The sequence below is a fragment of the Nerophis ophidion genome, linkage group LG24, assembly GCF_033978795.1.
Source record: "Nerophis ophidion isolate RoL-2023_Sa linkage group LG24, RoL_Noph_v1.0, whole genome shotgun sequence".
In the NCBI taxonomy this organism is placed as follows: Eukaryota; Metazoa; Chordata; class Actinopteri; order Syngnathiformes; family Syngnathidae; genus Nerophis; species Nerophis ophidion.
In genome coordinates this window covers 5,086,943-5,111,936 of record NC_084634.1, presented here as the reverse complement: position 1 = coordinate 5,111,936, position 24,994 = coordinate 5,086,943, and the positions used below count along the sequence as shown (strand labels likewise).

At 39.7% G+C, this 24,994-nt stretch overlaps 3 protein-coding genes across 8 annotated transcripts in view; 1 reads left to right on the top strand and 2 right to left on the bottom strand.

Moving 5' to 3' along the window:
• Window positions 1–24,994, bottom strand: part of LOC133542451 (gastrula zinc finger protein XlCGF8.2DB-like) — a 201,677-nt gene that overhangs the window by 73,576 nt on the left and 103,107 nt on the right. For 2 of the 6 annotated variants that reach the window (XM_061886587.1, XM_061886586.1), the window contains one exon: window positions 4,803–7,303. The exons of 2 other annotated variants lie outside the window; for them this stretch is intronic. In XM_061886587.1, the coding sequence (XP_061742571.1) occupies window positions 5,547–7,253 (1,707 nt within the window). In that variant the 5' untranslated portion in view covers window positions 7,254–7,303 and the 3' untranslated portion in view covers window positions 4,803–5,546. Of the gene's footprint in view, window positions 1–4,802; window positions 7,304–13,596; window positions 13,872–24,994 lie in introns of those variants that run through there. 2 more of the 6 variants (XM_061886588.1, XR_009804161.1) reach the window with 2 other exon arrangements.
• LOC133542468 (gastrula zinc finger protein XlCGF28.1-like) overlaps window positions 1–24,994 on the bottom strand; it is a 210,587-nt gene that overhangs the window by 152,991 nt on the left and 32,602 nt on the right. The gene's annotated exons all lie outside the window — the stretch shown is intronic.
• Window positions 13,897–24,994, top strand: part of LOC133542440 (zinc finger protein 180-like) — a 190,007-nt gene continuing 178,909 nt past the window's right edge. The window contains exons 1-2 of the mRNA XM_061886557.1: window positions 13,897–14,034; window positions 17,928–18,138. Of these exons, the coding sequence (XP_061742541.1) occupies window positions 17,928–18,138 (211 nt within the window). The 5' untranslated portion in view covers window positions 13,897–14,034. The remainder of the gene's footprint in view (window positions 14,035–17,927; window positions 18,139–24,994) is intronic.

The window sequence follows — 24,994 nt, the reverse complement described above, 5'->3', positions numbered from 1 at the left end:
CAAAGACACTATTGGTATCGCTATGTGACGTCACAGGAAAATGGACAAACAACGTGGCGGTTGCCACAGTAAGATATAGCGACATTAGCTCGGATTCAGACTCGGATTTCAGCGGCTTAAGCGATTGAACATATTACGCGTGTATTGAAACGGATGGTCGGAGTATGGAGGCAGATAGCGAAAACGAAATTGAAGAAGAAACTGAAACTATTGAGCGAATAGCTATTGACGCTATTCGACCATGTTTGGTTTAGCATCGTCGGTAAAATGTGCGGACCAACGATCGGAAGTTTCGCATCTTGTGACACTGGATCAACTTAAATCCGTCGATTGGTAAGTGTTTGTTTGGCATTAAATGTGGGTAGAGGGAAACGCTGGATGCAAATATAGCTACAAATGAGGCATAATGACAGCTAGCCTAAACAGCATGTTAGCATCGATTAGCTGGCAGTCACGCCGCGACCAAATATGTCTGATTAGCACATAAGTCAACAACATCAACAACACTCACCTTTGTGATTTCGTTGACTTAATGGTTGCAAATGCATCTGCAGGTTATCCATACATCTCTGTGCCATGTCTGTCTTAGCATCGCCGTTCAAATGTGGAGACACTCTGGTACATTCAATGGGGGTCTGGCGGCAGATTTCTTGCCAGTGGCGCAACTTGAATCCCTCCCTGTTAGTGTTGTTACACCCTCCGACAACACACCGACGAGGCATGATGTCTCCAAGGTACGGAAAACAGTCGAAAAAATGGAAAATAACAGAGCTGATTTGACTCGATGTGTATAATGTGTTTGACAAAATGGCCGATTGACTACCTGGGTGACGTCACGTTCTGACGTCATCACTCCGAGAGCAAATAATAGAAAGGCGTTTATTTCGCCAAAATTCACCCATTTAGAGTTCGGAAATCGGTTAAAAAAATATATGGTCTTTTTTCTGCACCATCAAGGTATATATTGACGCTTACATGGGTCTGCTGATAATGTTCCCCTTTAATTGAACGGTTTAAAAGAGGAGAAAACAGGAAAAAAAATGAAAATTAAATTTTTAAACATAGTTTATCTTCAATTTCGACTCTTTGAAATTCAAAATTCCACCGAAAAAAAGAAGAGAAAAATTAATTAATTCGAATCTTTTTGAAAAAATAAAAGAAAATAATTTAATGAACATCATTAGTAATTTTTCCTGATTAAGAATAATTTTTGAATTTTGATGACATGTTTTAAATAGGTTAAAATACAATTTGCACTTTGTTAGAATATATAACAAATTGGACCAAGCTATATTTCTTCTAGATTTTCCAGAACAAAAATTTAAAAAGAAATTCAAAAGACTTTGAATTAAGATTTAAATTTGATTCTAAAGATTTTCTAGATTTGCCATAATAATTATTTTTAATTTTCATCATAATAAGTTTGACGAAATATTTCACAAATATTCTTTTTCGAAAAAACAGAAGCTAAAATGAAGAATTACATTAAAATTGATTTATTATTCTTTACAATAAAAAAAAAATTACTTGAACATTGATTTAAATTGTCAGGAAAGAAGAGGAAGGAATTTAAAAGATAAAAATGTATATGTGTTTAAAAATCCTAAAATCATTTTTCAAGATGGCATTTTTTCTCTAAAATTGTCTTTCTGAAAGTTATAAGAAGCCAAGTTAAAAAATAAATAAATTTATTTAAACAAGTGAAGAACAAGTCTTTGAAATATTTTCTTGGATTTTCAAATTCTATTTGAGTTTTGTCTCTCTTAGAATTAAAAATGTCCAGCAAAGCGAGACCAGCTTGTTAGTAAATTAATTCAATTTTTAAAAAAATTGAGGCAGCTCACTGGTAAGTGCTGCTATTTGAGCTATTTTTAGAACAGGCCAGCGGGCGACTCATCTGGTGACCCCTGGATTAGACACTTCAGATTAGTGCTTTTATTTCAGTCAAGTACATGAGTTAATATACACATTTGTGTACTTTAAAATGAACACAACAATTTGACTGAAAAGGTGAGAATAAACAGTACATAAAATATGTTACATACAATAAACATTTTATGTGTAGATATTCATAATTCACTTTTATACTTATTCATTATAGTGTTTTGTATATATATTTTTTTTAATAATGAAGGGTTACATATTTTATTTTGTAATTGTAGATGATTCCATAGATGAACTCCTTTATATGATGTACATATTTGTTTTACATGTGTTCATACCTTTGCTTTTGAGTACACATAAATCCCTCTTAGTTCATATTTACTGGTTCACATCTGAAACATCTTCTGGACCACTTCTGGAAGCATATTATTATTTACTTTATACATCATTTGAACAGTTGTCTTTTATACAAGATCATTTACTTTTAAAATGTGTGACTTTATGAATCATTTGTTGGGTCTCTATAATCCATTCTATTAATTATCTTTATTACTCTCTTGTGTAATATGAATATTGTTGTGTGATTGTTTTATATGTATGTCCCCAGACATTTATGCAATAAACAATGTATGCTTCAACTAAAGTTGGGTACAATAATTGTAGTTAATATTTGTAAGTATGTATTTTATTCTATTTAGTATTGCACTCCATTTTTTAATTGTTTTCTTTACATGACTTACATGTAGTGTCCAGCTTACTTCATCATCTATATTAACTCCTAAAAATGTGATTACCTTTATTCCTTTCATTTCAATATTATCCATCATATTTTGTGTTTTACATTTTTACAATCTCCAAATATGATATATTTAGTTTTATTGACTGTCGAATTTATTAGCTACCAGTAAAAATGTGTTACTTATTCCAGTCTATTCGTAAAATAAATAGTTTTCCTATATTATAGTCTCCTTACTTTGTCCAGACAGTCATTAGGACAAAAGACCCTGGGAGGAATTTGCCCTTTTAAAAGGGAAACCTATTCACTGTGGCAGGACAGTATCAAGATGAATTCATCCCATTTGTCTAATCGGCTATGAGGCATTTTATTCTCATTGTCCAGCCCTTACCTTTGGGCTGATACTGAGGGCGACTGTGTTGACCAGTTTGACGCCTGCAAATGATTGAATGTCCAGTACTGTAGAAATGTGTTTGGATATGACAATCCCTTTATTCCAAGCTATCAAAATGAAATGAAATGTAGCTTCTAGAACATGATGTATGCTGACCTTGAATGGCACATTGTCACAGCAGCGAGACCTGACCACACACCACACCACACGCTCCAAAACTGTTTGTCCTCCATGCAAGTCTTCCCAGCTGAACCCAATTAAAGGAGGCTACCATGGCAACCGCACCATAGCAACAGTCCCATACCTGTCCACACTTCCTGGTTCTCAACAGGAAGTGGGCGGAGCAATCTGCCGAAAGGGAAATTCAGCATGAACTGAAGCCAGCAATCAATCAGAGAAAACAAAATAAAAACAATACAAACAAATAAGGAAATTTGGCTCCAACATATCCTTTTAGTTCCTGTCTGTTTGCTATTAGACTTCTGGCATCCCACTGAACAATCAACATGGTGTTGGATTGTGGTCACATGACTCTGTTTCGTTCACCTTGCACCTGTTCCCAAGATAGTTCTTTTACATTTAAAAACTTCCCCGTTGCTTTGACGATTATTTTGATCTTCTCACTCTTATTTCTTGCCTGTTCTGTACAGTTTATTACGTATGTTTTCTTTCTATTTCCAGCAGACTAGTAGAACATCTTAGGTGTGTTGCTGCCCTCCACAGGCTATTAACAAAATGTCCTCCTTCTGTCCTATGTCCCACACTACAGACTTGGACACAAACAGGACAGAAAGTCAAAAAAAGTAGCTTTAAGGACGTCAAAACAAAATGTATGCATTCTTTCCAACGGCCGCTGGGTGGCAGCAGAGGCTCCATGTATTACCTGAAGAAACATTTGACTTCTGACCTTTCCACATGATTTATCTCATCTTTACTGCTGGAGTTCAGCTCACTGAGGATGTAAGCTCCATTTTGGTATTTTATTTATCTTTAATTATTCATAGAACAAACCATTATTATCACCACTGCCTCATTTTTTTCACTATCTAATACTTAAAACAATTCTAGCACAACAACATTCAGGATGTTCATACAAACAATATTACACATCCCCAAACGTACCACTTTATTATGGTTTTAATATCATACATTATTACACTGAATATTCACATATTAATGAAAATGTTTATTTCCCCTCGGGGATTAATAAAGTATTTCTGATTCTGATAATTACATCACTCTCATAAAGCCTTTAAAGCTGAATATGTTTTTTACCATAACTCAGCTTCACAATGTTGGAATATTGACTGCTGATATTAATATTCTTCTATTGTTTAGAATATTACACTTTACTCTTTTTCTTTGTTAAAATGAACAGGATGAAAGTGTCTTTAATTGTCACTACTGAGTGTAACTATATATAATTATGTATATAATAATCTTCCATTCTTCACCTTCATTACCGCTTGATTTAACTCTCATCTTATTTTATCCAGAGAGAACTTGACCATAAAAAGATGGCTGCACATCAATAAACTGTCACTAAACCTCAATAAAAATAAATATATCATATTTGGAGATTGTAAAAATGTAAAACACAAATTATGATGGATAATATTGAAATGAAAGAAATAAAGGTAATCACATTTTTAGGAGTTAATATAGATGATGAAGTAAGCTGGACACTACATGCAAGTCATGTAAAGAAAACAATTAAAAAATGGAGTGCAATACAAAATTGAATAAAATACATACTTACAAATATTAATTACAATTATTGTACCCAACTTTAGTTGAAGCATACATTGTTTATTGCATAAAGGTCTGGGGACATACATATAAAACAATCACAAAACAATATTCATATTACACAAGAGAGTATCAAAGACAATTAAAATAATGGATTATAGAGACCCAACAAATGATTCATAAAGTCACACATTTTAAAAGTAAATGATATTTTATAAAAGACAGCTGCTCAAATGATGTATAAACTAAATAATAATAAGCTTCCAGAAGTGGCCCAGAAGATGTTTCAGATGTGAACCAGTAAATATGAACTAAGAGGGATTTATGTGTACTCAAAAGCAAAGGTATGAACACATGTAAAACAAATATGTACATCTTATAAAGGAGTTCATCTATGGAATCATCTACAAGTAGAAAATAAAATATATAACACTTCATTATTCAAAAAACATATATAATACACTATTATGAATAAGTATAAAAGTGAATTATGAATATCTACACATTAAAAGTTTATTGTATGTAACATATTTTATGTACTGTTTATTCTCACCTTTTCAGTCAAATTGTTGTGTTCATTTTAAAGTACACAAATGTGTATATTAACTCATGTACTTGACTGAAATAAAAGCACTAATCTGAAGTGTCTAATCTATAAATGTTAGAATCATATTAACAAGATTGTGTTACACACACAACAATGATGTCACACATGTTATATGTGCTGATGTTGTTAAAAAGTCAAAGTTCAAGTTTTGACAGTTTATTTCAAATCCTGCATCTTCATTTGCTGCTGCTGTTCTCACCAGCACACTTGTGTTTCTTACACTGGTACTTATAGGAGAATCTTTCACCACACACACTGCAACTCAACACTTTCTCTCTTGTGTGTGTTCTCATGTGTACTGTGAAAGATTGTCGGTGACGAAAGCTTTTGTTGCATCTTGAACAGGAGTATGGTTTTTCAACAGAGTGTGTTTTCATGTGTGATTTTAAAAGGGGCCTTAGAGTAAAATCTTTACCGCAGATTGAACATGAAAAAGGTTTTTCACCAGTGTGTGTTCTCATGTGTGCTTTTAAGGGTCGATTTGTTGCAAAACTTTTACCACATTCTGAGCAGGAAAACGGTTTTTCTCCAGTGTGTATTCTCATGTGTACTTTTAACCTTTGATTTGTTACAAAACGTTTGCCACATTCTGAGCAGGAAAAAGGTTTTTCACCAGTGTGCATTCTCATGTGGGTCTTCAAATCGTGCCTCTGCGTAAAATCTTTACTGCAGATTGAACATGAAAAAGGTTTTTCTCCTGTGTGTGTTCTCATGTGTGTATTCAAATTTTGCCTTACATTAAAATCTGTACCACAGATTGAACATGAAAAAGGTTTTTCTCCAGTGTGTGTTCTCATGTGTACTTTTAACCTTTGATTTATTACAAAACCTTTGCCACATTCTGAGCATGAAAAAGGTTTTTCACCAGTGTGTTTTCTCATGTGTGTCTTCAAATCGTGTCCATGGATAAAATCTTTACTGCAGATTGAACATGAAAACGTTTTTTCTCCAGTGTGTAATTTCATGTGTGCTTTGAAATTGGGCTTTTGAGTAAAATCTTTACCGCAGATCGAACATGAAAAAGGTTTTTCTCCAGTGTGTGTTCTCATGTGCACTTTTAAACTTTGATTTATTACAAACCTTTTACCACATTCTGAGCAGGAAAAGGGTTTTTCTCCAGTGTGTATTCTCATGTGTACTTTCAAATTTGGCCTATGTGTAAAATCTTTCCCGCAGATTGAACATGAAAAAGGTTTTTCTCCAAAGTGTATTCTCATGTGTGCTTTGAAAGAGGGCCTTCGAGTAAAATCTTTACCACAGATTGCGCATGAAAAGGCTTTTTCTCCAGTGTGTGTTCTCATGTGTACTTTCAATTTACTAGGAGATTTAAAAGTTTTGTCACAGAGAGAACATGTGAAGTGTGTGTTGTCAGTGTGACATGTCTTATCATCTTTAGAGTCTTCATCATCAGTGTCAGGAGAGTGTGACGTTGTGTCCTCACTATCTGATAGTGGAGCTAAGAGCTTGTCTGCTTGTGATCCTCCACAGTGGTCTCCATCAGCTTCTGTTGTCATGTGTTGAGTTGAGCTGCTGCTTGGAGGCTCCCCCCCTCCCCTCTCCTCACTCTCACCTTTGACCTCATCCTCTTCACTCTTCACAGGGACACCAATGACGGGGGACTCCTCCAACCAATCAGTATGCTCACCCTGCTGACTGATGCTGTGTTCCTCCTCTTCCTCCTTAATGTGAGGGCTCAGTTGATCCACCTCTTCCTCTTTAAAATGGGGTGTCAGTGGATCCACCTTTTCCTCCTTAACGTAAGGACTTAGTGGATCCACTGTTTCCTCTTTAAAATGCGGTGACAGTGGGTCATCCTCTTCCTCTTTAAAATGGAGGATCAGTGGGTATTCCTCTTCCTTCTTAATGTCTTCCTCCGTCTGCATCCTGAAGCTCCACTTCTGTTGCTCAGGGTGAAGATGTTCTTCACAGACGTCTGCAAGACAAACACACCATCTCTGCTCAGTCAGTACTTTGACATGCTCTTAGTAAAAACAAGTTATCGTATGAACTGTCTTGAAATCTCAGTGACGCACAAACACGCTGCTCTTTACAACATTATTCACAGGAAAAGAAACACAAACCAGGACGACAGGAGTTTATATGGATAGACGATATGGTTTAAAATTGATTTTGCGATATATTATTTCGTATTGAATTACTAATAGAACCATTTTAAAACAGGCTACACAGGCTCCTAATTTAGTTGCTGAAATATGCAGTAAAATATTACATCATTTCCAGTATTATTTTGTCAAATAAACCAGTAAATAAACAAGTAAATTGATAAGAATTGTTTGACGAAATAATACAATAACAAATGACACAATATGTTACTGCATATGTCAGCTGCCAAATTAGGAGCTTTTGTAACCCGCTTTAAAATTATTCTATAATCAATCATATACCAAATGATACATCGTGACATATATTGTTATTAGGATATAGATTTGAGGTCATATCGCCCATACCAAACATTGGTTCGCCGAGTCATTTTGTTTGGTCCACCAATTATATTTGTTTTATATTCTTCAGATGTGTGTGTATGTTTGAAATGTTGTACTCCTGTTCTACATCACGTGGAAGTGTCATGTCATGGGGATGGTGTGCTTTTAACTAAGGGTGTGACGATACGGTCAGCTCAACAAAGGATACTCGATATTGGCTTTAGGAGAACGAGACAATATTTTGGTGGTTAACATGATTCGTACACATATGTGTACTTCATGTGTATATGAATGTACTTTCCCTTGTGTGCTTAGTTTTACTGTAACTTCATAGTGGATAATATCTATAAACAACCTCAATTGTTTTTCATCTTTAATTTGAAGGACTGTTTACTTATCTGACAAATTCAAAGGAAACTGCACTTTTTTAAAATGTTGCCTATCATTCACAATCCTTATGTAAGACATGTTTTAAACTTTTATGAATTTTAATTGGCAAATAAACGTGAGCAAAACTCAGCTAACATTGGAGTCAATGGGAGCTCCTCTATTAGACCCACAAAGTCCTCCAAAAAAACATCCAAAAACTGCCAAAAATACTCCATTTACATTTTGTGACCTGAATATTAACCAAGTATTAGTGATATTGTTATTATAAGCGCTAACGTTAAGGACCTACTTTTAGCAGCGCATTGATCACAGAAGTAACTAGCTTACGCTGCTATATTGACATACTGAGCTGCTTTCTCACCTCTAAGATGGTGAAAGCTAATTCTAGATTATAAATCATGCTTCGCACTTATGTAGTAGAAGGTTGTGGACATAAACCGAGAACTTGGTCAACTTTGACATCCAACTTAGACCTGGAGATGGCAAGAAAGATATGATAATACGCTCTTTTGCACCCACCCTTTTTAACCATTTGTGAGGATTAATTCTTCATCTAAACGGGAAGATATGAACATCCCATCAGTCGGCATCCCAGTGAGAGCAGACATTGTATGCTTAAAATGAGCAAGATATGTAAATATGACATGTTATTAAGAATGTTACTACATTACATATATACTTACAGTGTGTATTTAAAATGTTGAAGGGGGTTTTAGGATGTTATTTAGAGCACTTTATAGGCAGAATAGAGCGGCTACCAATGACTCAATTGTTAGCTAACTTTTGCTAAGGTTTATTTTCTATTGAGGATGCATTAACCATCGACCTGCTCAGTGGCCTTGTGGTTAGAGTGTCTGCCCTGAGACTGGAAAGTCGTGATTTTAAATCCTGGCAGAGTGATACCAAAGACTATAAAAACGGGACCCATTGCCTCCTTGCTTGGCACTCAGCATCAAGGGTTAGGGGTTAAATCACCAAATGATTCCCGAGCACGGCCTCCACTGCCCTCACCTCCCAGGGGGTGAACTTGGGGATGGGTCAAATGCAGAGGATCATTTCACCACACCTAGTGTGTGACTACCGTTGGGACCTTAACTTTAACTTACATAGGGACTGTGAATGATTCCCAAAAGTGCAGTTCCCCTTGAAATTAGAAAATAGAACAACAACATATCATGTGAAGTGAATTATATTTATATAGCGCTTTTCTCTAGTAACTTAATGCGCTTTACATAGTGAAACCCAATATCTAAGTTACATTTAAACCAATGTGGGCGGCACTGGGAGCAGGTGGGTAAAGTGTCTTGCCCAAGGACACAACTGCTAGGATGGCAGAAGCTGGGATCGAACCAGGAACCCTCAAATTGCTGGCACGGCCACTCTAACAACCGAGCTATACCGCCCCAAGAAACAAGAACAGAATATATTAATGATAAAGTTCGTCATGGCAAATGTGATGAATTCATCTCAATACCGTGCTTTTTTGGGATTTCCCTTTTAAAGTGCAAAGTCCTCGCAGGGTCTTTTGTCCTAATGACTGTCTGGTTCAAGTGAGGAGACTAGAATTTAGAAAAACTATTTATTAAAAAATGGACAAGGATAAGTCACTCATTTTTACAGGTAGCTAAAGTTGGGATACAATTAAGATATTGAAGGATGAAGTGATTAAGAAATGTTTAATATAGATTAGAATAGGCCGTGCAACTAATCATATGTCCTGAGTTCCAGTTGAAAGTGGGTGCAAGTTCATGCCCACGCACATACACTCTTATCGCCCACATTCTTGCCACTGTTTACCTGGCTTCTTGGCCGAGGTCTGAAGGACAACACCAGATATGAAGTCGGAGTCCAGGGAGAAAAAAAGCAGCAGTCAATATCGCACAGAAGGAACCTTCCTGGTGTTACCTGACGGCACGACCACCAAGCTGCGACACCACTACAAAGGCTCCTCCATGCTCGTACCACAGCCTGAAGGAGTGAAGGACAAGGACTGCTCCAACTGTTCCATCAGTGGAACCCTGGCTGACTGAGCTGCGTCCGTATGTACCGCCACCCGACCTGATCACCAGTCAGACGACTCATCCTTTGACTCCTATATATGTTGGAACTCAGGGTGTGGCTGATCATGTTGACCTTTCATTGCAACAACTAGCATGGTGTAAAATGGACACCATTGCTGTCCCACGTTGTTCACTTGCTCTCTGTCCCGCCTACCAAGCCAAAGACTTAGGTCCAATGACGAAACAGGGCGTGGCTGCCGCTGCCTGGACCGACATGCAAATCCCACATTTTCAACACTCCCCGTTTTGAAAACATAGCTATGGGCTGTACTTTGCACCTCCTGGTACCCCAGCACCTCCAAAACCCTCAAATCTAGACTCCAAACATCCCAGAATAAGCTAGTCCGGTTACTTTTAGACCTCCACCCCAGATCACACCTCAATCCAACCCACTTCTCCAAAGTGGGCTGGCTCAGGGTGGAGGACAGAGTCAAACAACTTGCACTGAGCCTAGTCTATAAAATCCGCTACACATCCTTGATAACGAAGTACATGTCAAACTACTTCCTTAACGTAAATGACCACCATAACCAAAACACCAGGGGGAGCTCCACAAACCACGTTAAACCCAGATTCCGATCTAACAAAGGTCTTAACGCATTCTCTTTCTATGCCACATCTATGTGGAATGCACTCCCAACAGGTATAAAAGTAAGTGCATCTCTATATTCCTTCAAAAGCGCTCTAAAACAACACCTCCAGGCAACTTCAACACTTTACTGATACCCTCCTCCATTCACATCCCATCTCCCCGGATTATAAACAACTCAAATGTACTTCTAATGTATATACTTGTTCTTATGCTATGTGAACTCACTATGTTCTCTGCTGGCTGTACATATCCTACTAAATAAGACCTACACTGTTTCAATGTCCACATTTCTCTGTTGATGCAATTGTTGATGACTGAAGTTCTGATATCAACCAAAGCTCCTCATCCCACCCCCCGGATTGTAAATAATGTAAATAATTCAATGTATATACTATGATGATTAACTTGTGTGATGACTGTATTATGTTGATAGTATATATTTGTACCATGAATTGATTAACGTGGACCCCGACTTAAACAAGTTGAAAAACTTATTGGGGTGTTACCATTTAGTGGTCAATTGTACGGAATATGTACTGTACTGTGCAATCTACTAATAAAAGTATCAATCAATCAATCAATCACACCAGGAGCTAGCAGCTACACAACAGCTAAGCTAAAACGGCACATTTAAGCGAATCAAATATTCATAGTTGCTTAAAGGGGAACATTATTACAATTTCAAAAGGGTTAAAAACAATAATAATCAGTTCCCAGTGGCTTGTTGTATTTTTTGAAGTTTTTTTCAAAATTTTACCGGTCCCGGAATATCCCTAAATAAAGCTTTAAAGTGCCTTATTTTCGCTATCTTCGAAACCACTATCCATTTCCCTGTGACGTCATACAGTGCTGCCAATACAAACAACATGGCGGTTACCACAGCAAGATATAGCGACATTAGCTCGGATTCAGACTCGGATTTCAGCGGTTTAAGCGATTCAACAGATTACGCATGTATTGAAACAGATGGTCGGAGTATGGAGGCAGATAGCGAAAACGAAATTGAAGAAGAAATTGAAGCTATTGAGCGAATAGCTATTGACGCTATCGGTAAGTGTTTGTTTTGCATTAAATTTGGGTATCTAGTTTCAAATGTACATACAGCTAGCGTAAATAGCTATTGACGCCATTCGGCCATAGCATGGATGTACCTAATGAAGTGGCCCATAGCATGGCTGCCTTATTAGCATCGCCGGTAAAATGTGCGGACCAAACGATCAGGACTTCCGCATCTTGTGACACTGGAGCAACTTAAATCCGTCGATTGGTAAGTTTTTGTTTCGCATTAAATGTGGGTATCTAGTTTCAAATGTATGTACAGCTAGCGTAATAGCATGTTAGCATCGATTAGCGTAGCATGTTAGCATCGATTAGCTGGCAGTCATAACGTGACCAAATATTTCTGATAAGCACATAAGTCAACAACATCAACAAAACTCACCTTTGTGATTTCGTTGACTTAATCGTTTCAAATGCATCTGCAGGTTATCCATACATCTCTGTGCCATGTCTGTCTTAGCATCGCCGGTCAAATGTGCAGACACTTTGGTACATTCAATGGGGGTCTGGCGGCAGATTTCTTGCCAGTGGTGCAACTTGAATCCCTCCCTGTTAGTGTTGTTACATCCTCCGACAACACACCGACGAGGCATGATGTCTCCAAGGTTCCAAAAAATAGTCGAAAAAACGGAAAATAACAGAGCTGAGCCACTGTGTTTGTAATGTGAAAATGAAAATGGCGGGTGTGTTACCTCGGTGACGTCACGTTCTGACGTCATCGCCACATGAGTGATAAACAGAAAGGCGTTTAATTTGCCAAAATTCACCCATTTAGAGTTCGGAAATCGGTGAAAAAAATACATGGTCTTTTTTCTGCAACATCAAGGTATATATTGACGCTTACATAGGTTTGGTGATAATGTTCCCCTTTAATACGTACACAAAGTCTCCAAAACAGAAGTCTGATAGAAAGTATCCAGTAACAAACGTGTCCGCATCATTCAACGTTCTGCGCATGATCTTGACTTCATGAATTATTGTGGCCACTAGGTGTTGTGAAAGATCAAATCGAACAATTGCAAAAACATCCGTCATAAAATTAGTGTTTTATTAATATTTGTGTCAATATGTATAAGCAACTTCAGGACAAGATCACGGGTACGAAATAAGGCTCCCCCTTAGAGATAGGGTGAGAAGCTCTGTCATCCGGGAGGAACTCAAAGTAAAGCCACTGCTCCTCCACATGGAGAGGAGCCAGATGAGGTGGTTCGGGCATTTAGTCAGGATGCCACCCAAACGCCTCCATAGGGAGGTGTTTAGGGCACGTCCAACCGGTAGGAGGCCATGGGGAAGACCCAGGACACACGTTGGGTAGACTATGTCTCCCAGCCGACCTGGGAAGAGCTGGACGAAGCTGCTGGGGAGAGGAAAGTCTGGGCTTCCCTGCTTAGGCTGCTGCCCCCGCTACCCAACCTCGGATAAGCAGAAGAAGATGGATGGATGGCTAGATGGATAAATGTGTGACACAACTTGATGTTTCTTGAAAATAGCGTCCAGTAGTTGATGTTGTCGCTCCTTCTCCTCTTTTGTTGGACAAAGATCCTCCTCTTACTCTGCTGTTGTTGTTTTTTTCTAACATCACAAATATTTCTTCAACGGCAGCAGTTAGTCGCTGATTCAGCAACACTCACATCATTTGTAATGTAGACATGTTCACATAATAAAAACACTTTACACTTACATTGGATCTCTGCTTTGATGTGTCGATCACTTCCGCCTCTCTTTGTTAGCAGCTAACAAGCTAAGCTAACCAGCAGGCTAGGCTAGCGCGTATAAGTGCACTCAGACTAATGTATCCGCATACAAACAATTAATAACGACGTTTACTCTGTTAAACGACACACATGTGCACATGTACGTTGTAATTAAGACCTAGAAACCATAATAACCAAAACAACGTATTCTCCGCCAGACGCCATCTTGTTTTGTTCTTCCTCCTGTGTGACGTCATCGAGGTGTTCTCAACCGCGGAACAAATGTTGTCCAAACACGTGTTTCACTGGGACAATAGTGAGTGGTGCACACTTCCTTCGCCCGGCCACAGAACAACAAAAAGAGTTGCTGGTGTAACAATAGGAAGAATATATTCCACTCCTCTCTTGTACACGCGGCTTATGAGGTAATATACATTATATATTTTCATATTATTTATCTTATTTACCTGATATGTTGTTCGAAATAAAGTGGTAGCGTTAGCCCGCTAGCAGGCCTTTGTAGCAAATGCGAGTGTTTTTTTTTAGGAGTGTATTTTATATGTTCTCTATGAGAATTATATTGACTTATTTAATACTTTAACTGTTTTTTTATTTATATTACAGTCACGCTTAACGTAATTTAATATTTTTTACTAAAAAGGAACGAACGTCTCGTAATTTAAGTCTGGAATAAGTCACATGGTATAATAATAATAATAATAATAATACATTTTATTTGGGGCTTCACGGTGGCAGAGGGGTTAGTGCGTCTGCCTCACAATAAGAAGTTCCTGCAGTCCTGGGTTCAAATCCAGGCTCGGGATCTTTCTGTGTGGAGTTTGCATGTTCTCCCCGTGAATGCGTGGGTTCCCTCCGGGTACTCCGGCTTCCTCCCACTTCCAAAGACATGCACCTGGGGATAGGTTGATTGGCAACACTAAATGGTCCCTAGTGTGTGAATGTGAGTGTGAGTGTTGTCTGTCTATCTGTGTTGGCCCTGCGATGAGGTGGCGACTTGTCCAGGGTGTACCCTGCCTTCCGCCCGATTGTGGCTGAGATAGGCGCCAGCGCCCCCCGCGACCCCGAAAGGGAATAAGCGGTAGAAAATGGATGGAAAAATGGACATTTTATTTGGTATAGCGCTTTTCAGTGTACTCAAAAACGCTTTACAGGATATAAAATACAATTTTTTAAATTATTATTATATCCACCCATCTTTTTTCTACCGCTTGTTCCTTTTTGTAGGGGGGGTGGGTGCTGGAGCCTATCTCAGCTGCATTTGGGCGGACATATCATGAAAATTAAATCAACTGATGTTTGTTATTACAAATACACTATTTGCACGATTGTAAGCGATTATTGCTTATTCAGATTTAGGTTTATTGTAATAATAATAATAATAATGGATTAGATTTATATCCCTCTTTTCTATTGTTAGATACTCAAAGCGCTCACAGAGAAGTGGGAACCCATCATTCATTTACACCTGGTGGTGGTAAGCTACATCAGTAGCCACAGCTGCCCTGGGGTAGACTGACGGAAGCGTGGCTGCCACTTTGCGCCTCCGACCACCACCAATCATTCATTCATTCATCATTCATTCACCAGTGTGAGCGGCACCGGGGGCAAAGGGGGAAGTGTCCTGCCCAAGGACACAACGGCAGCGATTTTTTTGGGATGTTAATAGGTGGGAAGCGAACCTGCAACCCTCAGGTTTCTGGCACGGCCGCTCTACCCACCACGCCATGCCGCCCCTATTGGTCCCCGTTGGGGAAATTCATTTTCACTGCCGTACATTTAAGCATATAGACATTACACATCACAAAACAAAAATAACAAAAAGACATCATACATGACCAACACATTTACAGGCTTTATCAGACGGGTCGGCCGGGCCTGCTGTTAAGGGTGGCTTTAGCTGCAGGGGTAAGGCTTTTCCTGAGGCGGGCCCTCCGGAATTTGATGGTTCTGTACCTGAGCCCTGATGGTGGTGGGATTATGTATTTGTGTAGTGGGTGACTGATATCCTGGACCAGGGGTCGGGAACCTTTTTGGCTGAGAGAGCCAAGAAGCCAAATATTTTAAAATGTATTTCCATAAGAGCCATATAGTGAAGTGTGAAGTGAATTATATTTATATAGCGCTTTTCTCTAATGACTCAAAGCGCTTTACATAGTGAAACCCAATATCTAAGTTACATTTAAAGCAGTGTGGGTGGCACTGGGAGCAGGTGGGTAAAGTGTCTTGCCCAAGGACACAACGGCAGTGACTAGGATGGCGGAAGCGGGAATCGAACCTGCAACCCTCAAATTGCTGGCACGGCCACTCTACCAACCGAGCTATTTTTTTTTTACACTGAACACAACTAATCACATGCATTTTTAAGTAAAAACAACATTTATAGAGTATAATAAGTCTGTTATTCTCTGTAATAACATTGTTATTCTGAAGCTAACTGTGGAGGGGATGTGGCCTGCGGGCCTGCAGCGAAGCTGGGTGTTGCCAGGACCGGCCTTGAAATAAGCGACAGGTGCGTAGATGGCCCACCTGGGCCTTGTTATCTAATCACCTGTCGCTATGTTATAAGCAGCAGCCAGGAGGAGAGACGGGGCTGGGGCTGGAGAAAGAGTGCAATCGAGAACGAAAGAGAAAAAGACAATTGCTGGAAAGCAACTGAGAGACTTATTGAAAAATAAAACAATATTGTAACCCTGAAACAGGCTCTCATGTCGGTGCTTGGTAGTCTGAAGAATCCCCAGGAGGGCAAGCCCCACACTAACCAATAATAAATAAATAACTCTTTACCATTAACGCAACTTCTTGAACAGGTGCGCTAGAAAACGGATGGATGGATTAAATAGACTCCCTTTTTAGACCAGTTGATCTGCTGTTTCTTTTCTTTTTCTTCTATGTCCCACTCTCCCCTGTGGAGGGGGTCCGGTCCGATCCGGTGGCCATGTACTGCTTGCCTGTGTATCGGCTGGGGACATCTCTGCGTTGCTGATCCGCCTCCGCTTGGGATGGTTTCCTGCTGGCTCCGCTGTGAACGGGACTCTCGCTGCTGTGTTGGATCCGCTTTGGACTGGACTCTCGCGACTGTGTTGGATCCATTATGGATTGAACTTTCACAGTATCATGTTAGACCCGCTCGACATCCATTGCTTTCCTCCTCTCCAAGGTTCTCATAGTCATCATTGTCACCGATGTCCCACTGGGTGTGAGTTTTCCTTGCCCTTATGTGGGCCTACCGAGGATGTCGTGGTGGTTTGTGCAGCCCTTTGAGACACTAGTGATTTAGGGCTATATAAGTAAACATTGATTGATTGATTGATTGATTAAAATGCACGAGAATGTTTTATATTCTGAATGTTATTTTTAACACTGTGATTACAAGCGGAATTATCCATTACTTATCGTGTTAAGCAATGTCAGCTCGGATTTATCTGAGAGCCAGATGCAGTCATCAAAAGACCCACATCCGGCTCTAGAGCCATAGGTTCCCTACCCCTGTCCTGGACTATTGTGTTTGCCAGTTGAGTGATGGACCTGTGGTTTGAATCTGAAATGTTGGGTGTGGGTAGGCCGAGTATTTTAGCTGCTTTGTTTGTAATGCGTGTTGGTTACAGAAAGCATGGTGAAAAAACATGTGGAACAGTACAGAAGGATGGGTTGAACAATGCTTTGGTACAGTTATAGGAGATGAGGTCCTTTGAGTTTCCGGATGGCTGACAGTCTTTGTTGACACGCCAGCACATTTCTTAAGGTGTGAGTGAGGTTCAAGCAACATACTATCACACGGCCACACTCGCTGGCACTTGTTACACGTGCTTCGCTGCACTTCTGTTTGTTTTCTGTTGGGTTAAAAATGTTGCTTTCGCAGAAGGAAGAACAAGGAGAGGATATTGCGCGTAAAAGTAAAGCCAACTGACCACAGCTCTGTAGTCCTGGTCACCGTTGACGTGAAGGGGGACTATTTTGGAGGTGCACGTCAAGGTTGGCTGGTAGGTTGGTAGTGGGAGGAGCCAGTTGGCGTCACAAGGAAACGTTTATACGTGCAGACTGACTTCATGCAGTCATGACGGTATTAAAATCCCAGCAGGAGGTTTTCTATACGTTGTTACTTTTTATCAATAATTAATGCAGAAAACAATATCAATTACACAATTCATAATAATCAATAACTGATGATTATTCCATGTGTAGAAGAACATCACCACAAAGTGCTGTCAGTCCACTTGGAAAATATTATAGTTGATAGACTAAAAAATATTTGACACATCTGAGCTGAAGTTTGTGTTGTCTTGCGGACGTCCAACAGATGAACGCTGGTCAAGAAGAACGTCCCCTTCAGCAGCAGGAGGATCCACAGCCCCCCCACATTAAAGAGGAAGAGGAGGATCTCTGGGAAGAGTTTCTTCCAGGGCAGGAGGAGGCTGATCTCAGCAAGTTTCCACTGACTGTTGTCTCTGTGAAGACTGAAGAGCATGAAGACAAACCACCTGAGTCCTCACAGCTTCATCACAGTCCAAGTAAGCACAACATCCACATATCATCTAATACAATGTTTGTGACACATGTTCATCCGGGGGCCACATTTATCACTAAAGATGGAGATATACTTGCTTTTTAACACCACCACTTAAAAATGAATGCTCATCAATCGTGTGAATTAGGGAAGTGAATTATATTTATATAGCGCTTATCTCTAGTGACTCAAAGCGTTTTTACATAATGAAACACAATATCTAAGTTACATTTAAACCAATGTGGGTGGCACTGGGAGCAGGTGGGTAAAGTGTCTTGCCCAAGGACACAACGGCAGTGACTAGGATGGTGGAAGCGGGCATCGAACCTGGAACCCTCTACCAACCGAGCTATAAAGCCCCAGGCAAATCATCCACAGTGTAATTGCTGAGGTGTAACCATGTGACCTAGAGGCCATCCTCCTTACCTCACGTGGTCAAATGAAGGCAAACATTCAATATGGCTACTGTTTATTTACCTTTAGCAGCACATATGTCAGCATATTCCAAAGGTTTAGTGGTGAAGATAAGAGATGTATACCAAGTACTAGGGATGCACCGATTAATCGGTAACCGAACATATTCGGCCGAATATGGCAAAAAAAAGCCACATTCGGCCTTCGGTGGAATGAGTTAAAAACAAGGCCGAATAGTGGCGTGTGACGCAATTTTTTGACGCGGTGACGCAATCAACCAACGTGCAGTGACGTTGGGATATGTTGTGTACCTGTATAAGTGTATGAGGTTACAAGCACACACTTATTGAGATTTAGTGGGGCCTCTGTTTACATTATTAGCCTGTTGTGTAGGCTACCTGTATAAGTGTATGAGGTTACAAGCACACACTTAATTGAGATTTGCTTGAGCCTTCTGTTTACGGGCGGTTTAGCTCGTTTGGTAGAGTGGTTGTGCCAGCAACTTGAGGGTTGCAGGTTCGATTCCCGCTTCCGCCATCCTAGTCACTGCCGTTGTGTCCTTGGGCAAGACACTTTACCCGCCTGCTCCCAGTGCCACCCACGCTGGTTTGAATGTAACTTAGATATTGGGTTTCACTATGTAAAGCACTTTGAGTCACTAGAGAAAATGTGCTATATAAATATAATTCACTTCACTTCACATTATTAGCATATCTACTGTGGCTAAGCAGACTTTTGCCAAAAAGGACAATAATTCATTTGTTGTGGGTTTATCCACTTTAATGCACTTTATTTTTTTTTGGAATGCATGTTTTGTTTGAAGGCCTAATATAAATGAATAACTTTGTGCTTTTTTTTGAAAAGCAAAGGCTACTGGAATATTGAAAAAATGTCAATATTCAATAAAAAAATTACTTTATTTGAAAAATAAGCTATTTATGCAATATTTAAAAAATTGTGAAAAACTGCATTCATTATTCGATATTCGGCCTTCGGCCATGCTTTTAAATTTTATTCGGCTTCGGCCACAAATTTTCATTTCGGTGCATCCCTACCAAGTACCAAGAGAGCCAACTCCACCCTCGGCCGCCCACCAACTCCCGGCCAGTCTCCAGTCCGCACGGATAAGCGAGGATACGTCCAAGGAGACCGAGGTGTCCGATACCGGCTCATTCAGCCAAGACACTGTGAAGCTTGTCCGTCCCGGCTCTCAGCGCCAGCTCCGCAGTCCTGTCTCTTCATCCGCATCTCCTCCAGTCTCTCCAAACGGACCCTGGTGTGGCAGAGACCCAGCAGCTGGTCTCCAAGGCCAAAAGGCTCCCGGGAGGCAGATCCAGAAGTCCACAAAAAAACTCTGCAGAAGTCACACAGTCCTAAAGGGTCCTCAACCAAAAGAAAAAAAAAACCCGCATGAAAACAAGAAGGAAACATCCGGAACCCAAAAGGATGACACAAGAGCACAGAGCTCCTGCCACCAGCAGCCACTACAGCGGCGCCATGTTGGGGAGAAAAAAAACCGGGGACGGAAATTTGACCCGGTTATCTAAGAGCGCACCGTCACAATAAACAAAACAAAACACCGGCGGAAAGCAATGATCCATAAAATAAACCAAGCAAACTGGAGTTTTGACCCAGAGAAGGCAGGTCGGTCACAAAACCCAAAAACTCTGCAACCCAGGAACGCGCTTACTTACGGAAATGCACGTCCTTTTTGATTCCAATGCGTAAAAAGACATAAAAAGTGTGTTAACGCCAACACTGGTTATTAATGTGATTATCAGACAGCACTCATTTCCATTAGACAATATTCAAATATAGGTGGTAGTGTGGTAACCCTACCAATTAAGGCTGTTTTTTTAAATATCGCAATATTTTTAGGCCATATCGTGATATACGATATATATTACGATATTTTGCCTTGGCCTTGAATGAACACTTGATGCATATAATCACAGCAGTATGATGATTATACGTGTCTACACTAAAACATTCTTCTTCATACTGCATTAATATATGCTACTTTTAAACTTTCATGTAGAGAAGGAAATCACAACTAAGTCAATTAACCAAAAATGTATTTATTAAAGTTTTTAAGCAATGGCACAAACATTCGAGTCATTTCCAAAACATAAAGTGCAAGATTGTCAGAGACATTTTAAGTGTCAAATAAAAATGAGCTGCATAATAGGAAATCAAATAGTATCCGTCCTTCACTATGTGGTGTTTTACTAAGGTTATGAAATTCTCTTCATTCTCTGGCGAGTGACTTTTCAAATGATGCTACAATGCTTCAACATTTTAAATACACACTGTAAGTATATATGTAATGTAGTAACATTCTTAATAACATGTCAGATTTACATATTTTGCTCATTTTAAGCATACAATGTCTGCTCTCACTGGGATGCCGACTGATGGGATGTTCATATCTTCCCGTTTAGATGAAGAATTAATCCTCGCAAAGGGTTAAAAAGGGTGGATGCAAAAGAGCGTATTTTCTTGTTTTTCTTGCCATCTCCAGGTCTAAGTTGGATGTCAAAGTAGACCAAGTTCTCGGTTTATGTCCACAACCTTCTACTACATAAGTGAGAAGCATGATTTATAATCTAGAATTAGCTTTCACCATCTTAGAGGCGAGAAAGCAGCTCAGTATGTCAATATAGCAGCATAAGCTAGTTACTTCTGTGTAGGGATGATGTTTGATAAGAAATTATTGAGTTTGAGCCTATTATCGAACCGATTCCTTATCGATTCACTTATCGAGTCCAGATAGGTTGTTGTACATGGGAAAAAAAACAATATTTGGTTTAACAAAAGCTCACTTTTATTATAAAAGAAAAACATAAAATCTAACAAATATTGACTGTTACCCCCCCTAAAAAAAAAATCCATCCATCCATCCATTTTCTACCGCTTATTCCCTTTCGGGGTCGCGGGGGGCACTGGCGCCTATCTCAGCTACAATCGGGCGGAAGGCGGGGTACACCCTGGACAAGTCGCCACCTCATCGCAGGGCCTAAAAAAATAAAATAAAATAAAAAAAGATTGACTGTTGTTACCCAAAGTATATTAAGTGGGATTTTTCAGAAAAACAAATATATACAGTAACACAAAAACAACCTGTCTCTGTGATCACTATAGGTGTATAAATAATAATATAGTCTTAAATAAAATCAGTCCCTTGGGCACAAAACTGAAAATAATACAGCTCTCCAAAAAGTGCACTTCTGCTACTATTTGACATGACTGTTTGTTATGATGCTTTGACATTTTTGCACTTTATTTCTTGATTGAAAGAAAATTCTATGAAGAGAAAAGTTGTTTGCAAATGTGGTTACAATGCTAAAATATGAAAAGTTAAAGCTAAAAAAAGAAATACACTTCTTTGAGTTAACATTATTTCTTTATGAGCTAGGGCAGGGGTCGGGAACCTTTTTGGCCGAGAGAGCCAAAAAGCCAAATATTTCAAAAAGTATTTCCGTAAGAGCCATATAATATTTTTCTTAACACTGAACACAACTAAACGTGTGCATTTTTAAGTAAGATCAACTATTCTAGGGTATAAGAGGTCTCTTATTCTTTGTAATAATATTGTTATTGTGGAGGGGGCGTGGCCTGCGGGCCTGCAATGAACTGGGGTGTGCCAGGACAGGCCTCGAAATCAGCGACAGGTGCGTAGATGGTCCAGCTGGGCCTTGATATCTAATCACCTGTCGCTCTGTTATAAGCAGCAGCCAGTAGGGGAGGCGGGGTTGGGGCTGGAGCCAGAGCGCGAGCAAGAACGAAAGACCAAAATAAAATTGCTGGACACCAACCGAGAGACTTATTAAAAAACAAAACAATATTGTAACCCTGAAACAGGCTCTCATTTCGGTGCTTGGTGGTCTGAAGAACCCCCAGAGGGGCAAGCCCCACGCTAACCAATATTAAATAAATAACTTCTTAACATTACGCAACTTTTTGAACAGGTGCGGTAGAAAACGGATGGACGGAATACAAATGCATGAGAATGTTTTATATTTTGAACGTTATTTTTAACACTGTGATTACAAGTGGAATTATTCATTACTTATCGTGTTAAGCAACGTCAGCTCAGATTTATCCGAGAGCCAGATGCAGTCATCAAAAGAGCCACAGGTTCCCTACCCCTGAGCTAGGAAATATAACAACTAAACTACCCAGCATGCAACGGGAGTGACGAGCATGCGCGGTAGCCCCGAAAAGTGTTGTTGCATGTCGTCACCCGGCAGTAAACATCAAGAAGTCATTCAACACGCCTTGTCTGCATTATTTATAATTAGACTGACAACACATATACAGTGTGATTTTGCTTTGTTTACAAGGAAAGAAAAACAAAAGTAAAAAAAGTGGGATATGTTGTATTTATATGTATGTGCTGCGGTTGCTTTAAAGGGGAACATTATCACCAAACCTATGTAAGCGTCAATATATACCTTGATGGGGCAGAAAAAAGACCATATTATTTTTTCAACCGATTTCTGAACTCTAAATGGGTGACTTTTGGCGACTTAAACGCCTTTCTGTTTATCGCTCTTTTTGCGATGACGTCAGAATGTGACGTCGCCGAGGTAATACACCCGCCATTTTCATTTTTACATTACAAACACCGGGTCTCAGCTCTGTTATTTTCCGTTTTTTCGACTATTTTTTGGAACCTTGGAGACATCATGCCTCGTCGGTGTGTTGTCGGAGGGTGTAACAACACTAACAGGGAGGGATTCAAGTTGCACCACTGGCCCGAAGATGCCAAAGTGTCTGCCGCCAGACCCCCATTGAATGTGCCAGACTGTCTCCACATTTTACCGGCGATGACAGACATGGCACAGAGATGTATGGATAACCTGCAGATGCATTTGCAACGATAAAGTCAACGAAATCACAAAGGTGAGTTTTGTTGATGTATACTTATGTGCTAATCAGACATATTTGGTTGCGGCGTGACTGCCAGCTAATCGATGCTAACATGCTACGCTAATCGATGCTAAAATGCTATGTACCGGCGGTGCTAAAGCAGACATGGCACAGAGATGTATGGATAACTTGCAGATGCATTTGCAACTATAAAATCAACAAATTCACAAAGGTGAGTTTTGTTGATGTTGACTGCCACCCAATCGATGCTAACATGCTGCGCTAATTGATGCTAACATGCTACGCTAATCGACGCTAACATGCTATTTACCGGCGGTGCTAAAGCAGACATGGCACAGAGATGTATGGATAACCTGAAGATGCATTTGCAACTATAAAATCAACAAATTCACAAAGGTGAGTTTTGTTGATGTTGACTGCCAGCTAATCGATGCTAACATGCTATGCTAATCGATGCTAACATGCTACGCTAATCGACGCTAACATGCTATTTACCGGCGATGCTAAAGCAGACATGGCACAGAGATGTATGGATAACCTGCAGATGCATTTGCAACTATATTACGTTTCCTTCCACCCACATTTAATGCAAAAAAACACTTACCAATTGACGAATTTAAGTTGCTCCATTATCACAAAATGCGAAAGTCCTGATCGTTTGGTCCGCACATTTTACCGGCAATGCTAACGCAGCTATTCGGCCATGCTATGGCTATGAATAGCGTCAATAGCTATTCGCTCAATACCTTCAGTTTCTTCTTCAATACTTTCATACTCCAACCATCTGTTTCAATACATGCGTAATCTGTTGAATGGCTTGAGTCGCTGAAATCCGAGTTTGAATCCGAGCTAATGTCGCTATATCTTGCTGTGGTATTCCCATTGTTTGTTTACATTGGCAGCACTGTGTGACGTCACAGGGAAATGGCCAGTGTCTTCGCAGAGAGCCGAACATAAGGCACTTTAAAGCTTTATTTAGGGATATTCCGAGACCGGTAAAATTTTGAAAAAAAATACAAGCCACTGGGAACTGATTTTTATTGTTTTTAACCCTTTTGAAATTGTGATAATGTTCCCCATTAAGAACGTTGCGACAGCTGCCGTAAAGGAGGTGCGTTGCTAGCCTGGTTGCTATGTTTCCGGTTGGTGGTAAAAGTCTTGCTCATGTGTTTGTACCCTGCTCAAATCTCTCAGTAAAGTTATTCATTAGATTATGTCTTTTGTTTTGAACTTTATTACACCTTGGAGCGCTTTTTCCCGTCCGTTGTTTTCCTGCTTTCGCTATCTGCGCCTAATGACTGAGCTACGTGACGTCCTTTCTTGTGATGTCTCACAAAGCATTTCTGGTCGGGACGGATTCGAATAAAGAACCAACTCTTTTTCTTTACTATAGCGGTCTCGATAACAGGTACCGGTTATCAAAAAGGGGTTCGAGTGTGAAAACTCGGTTCTTTTCTTATCGAACAACCGGGAAAACCGGTTTCGAGTATCATCCCTACTTCTGTGATCAATGCGCCACTAAAAGTAGGTCCTTAACGTTAGAGCTTAAAATA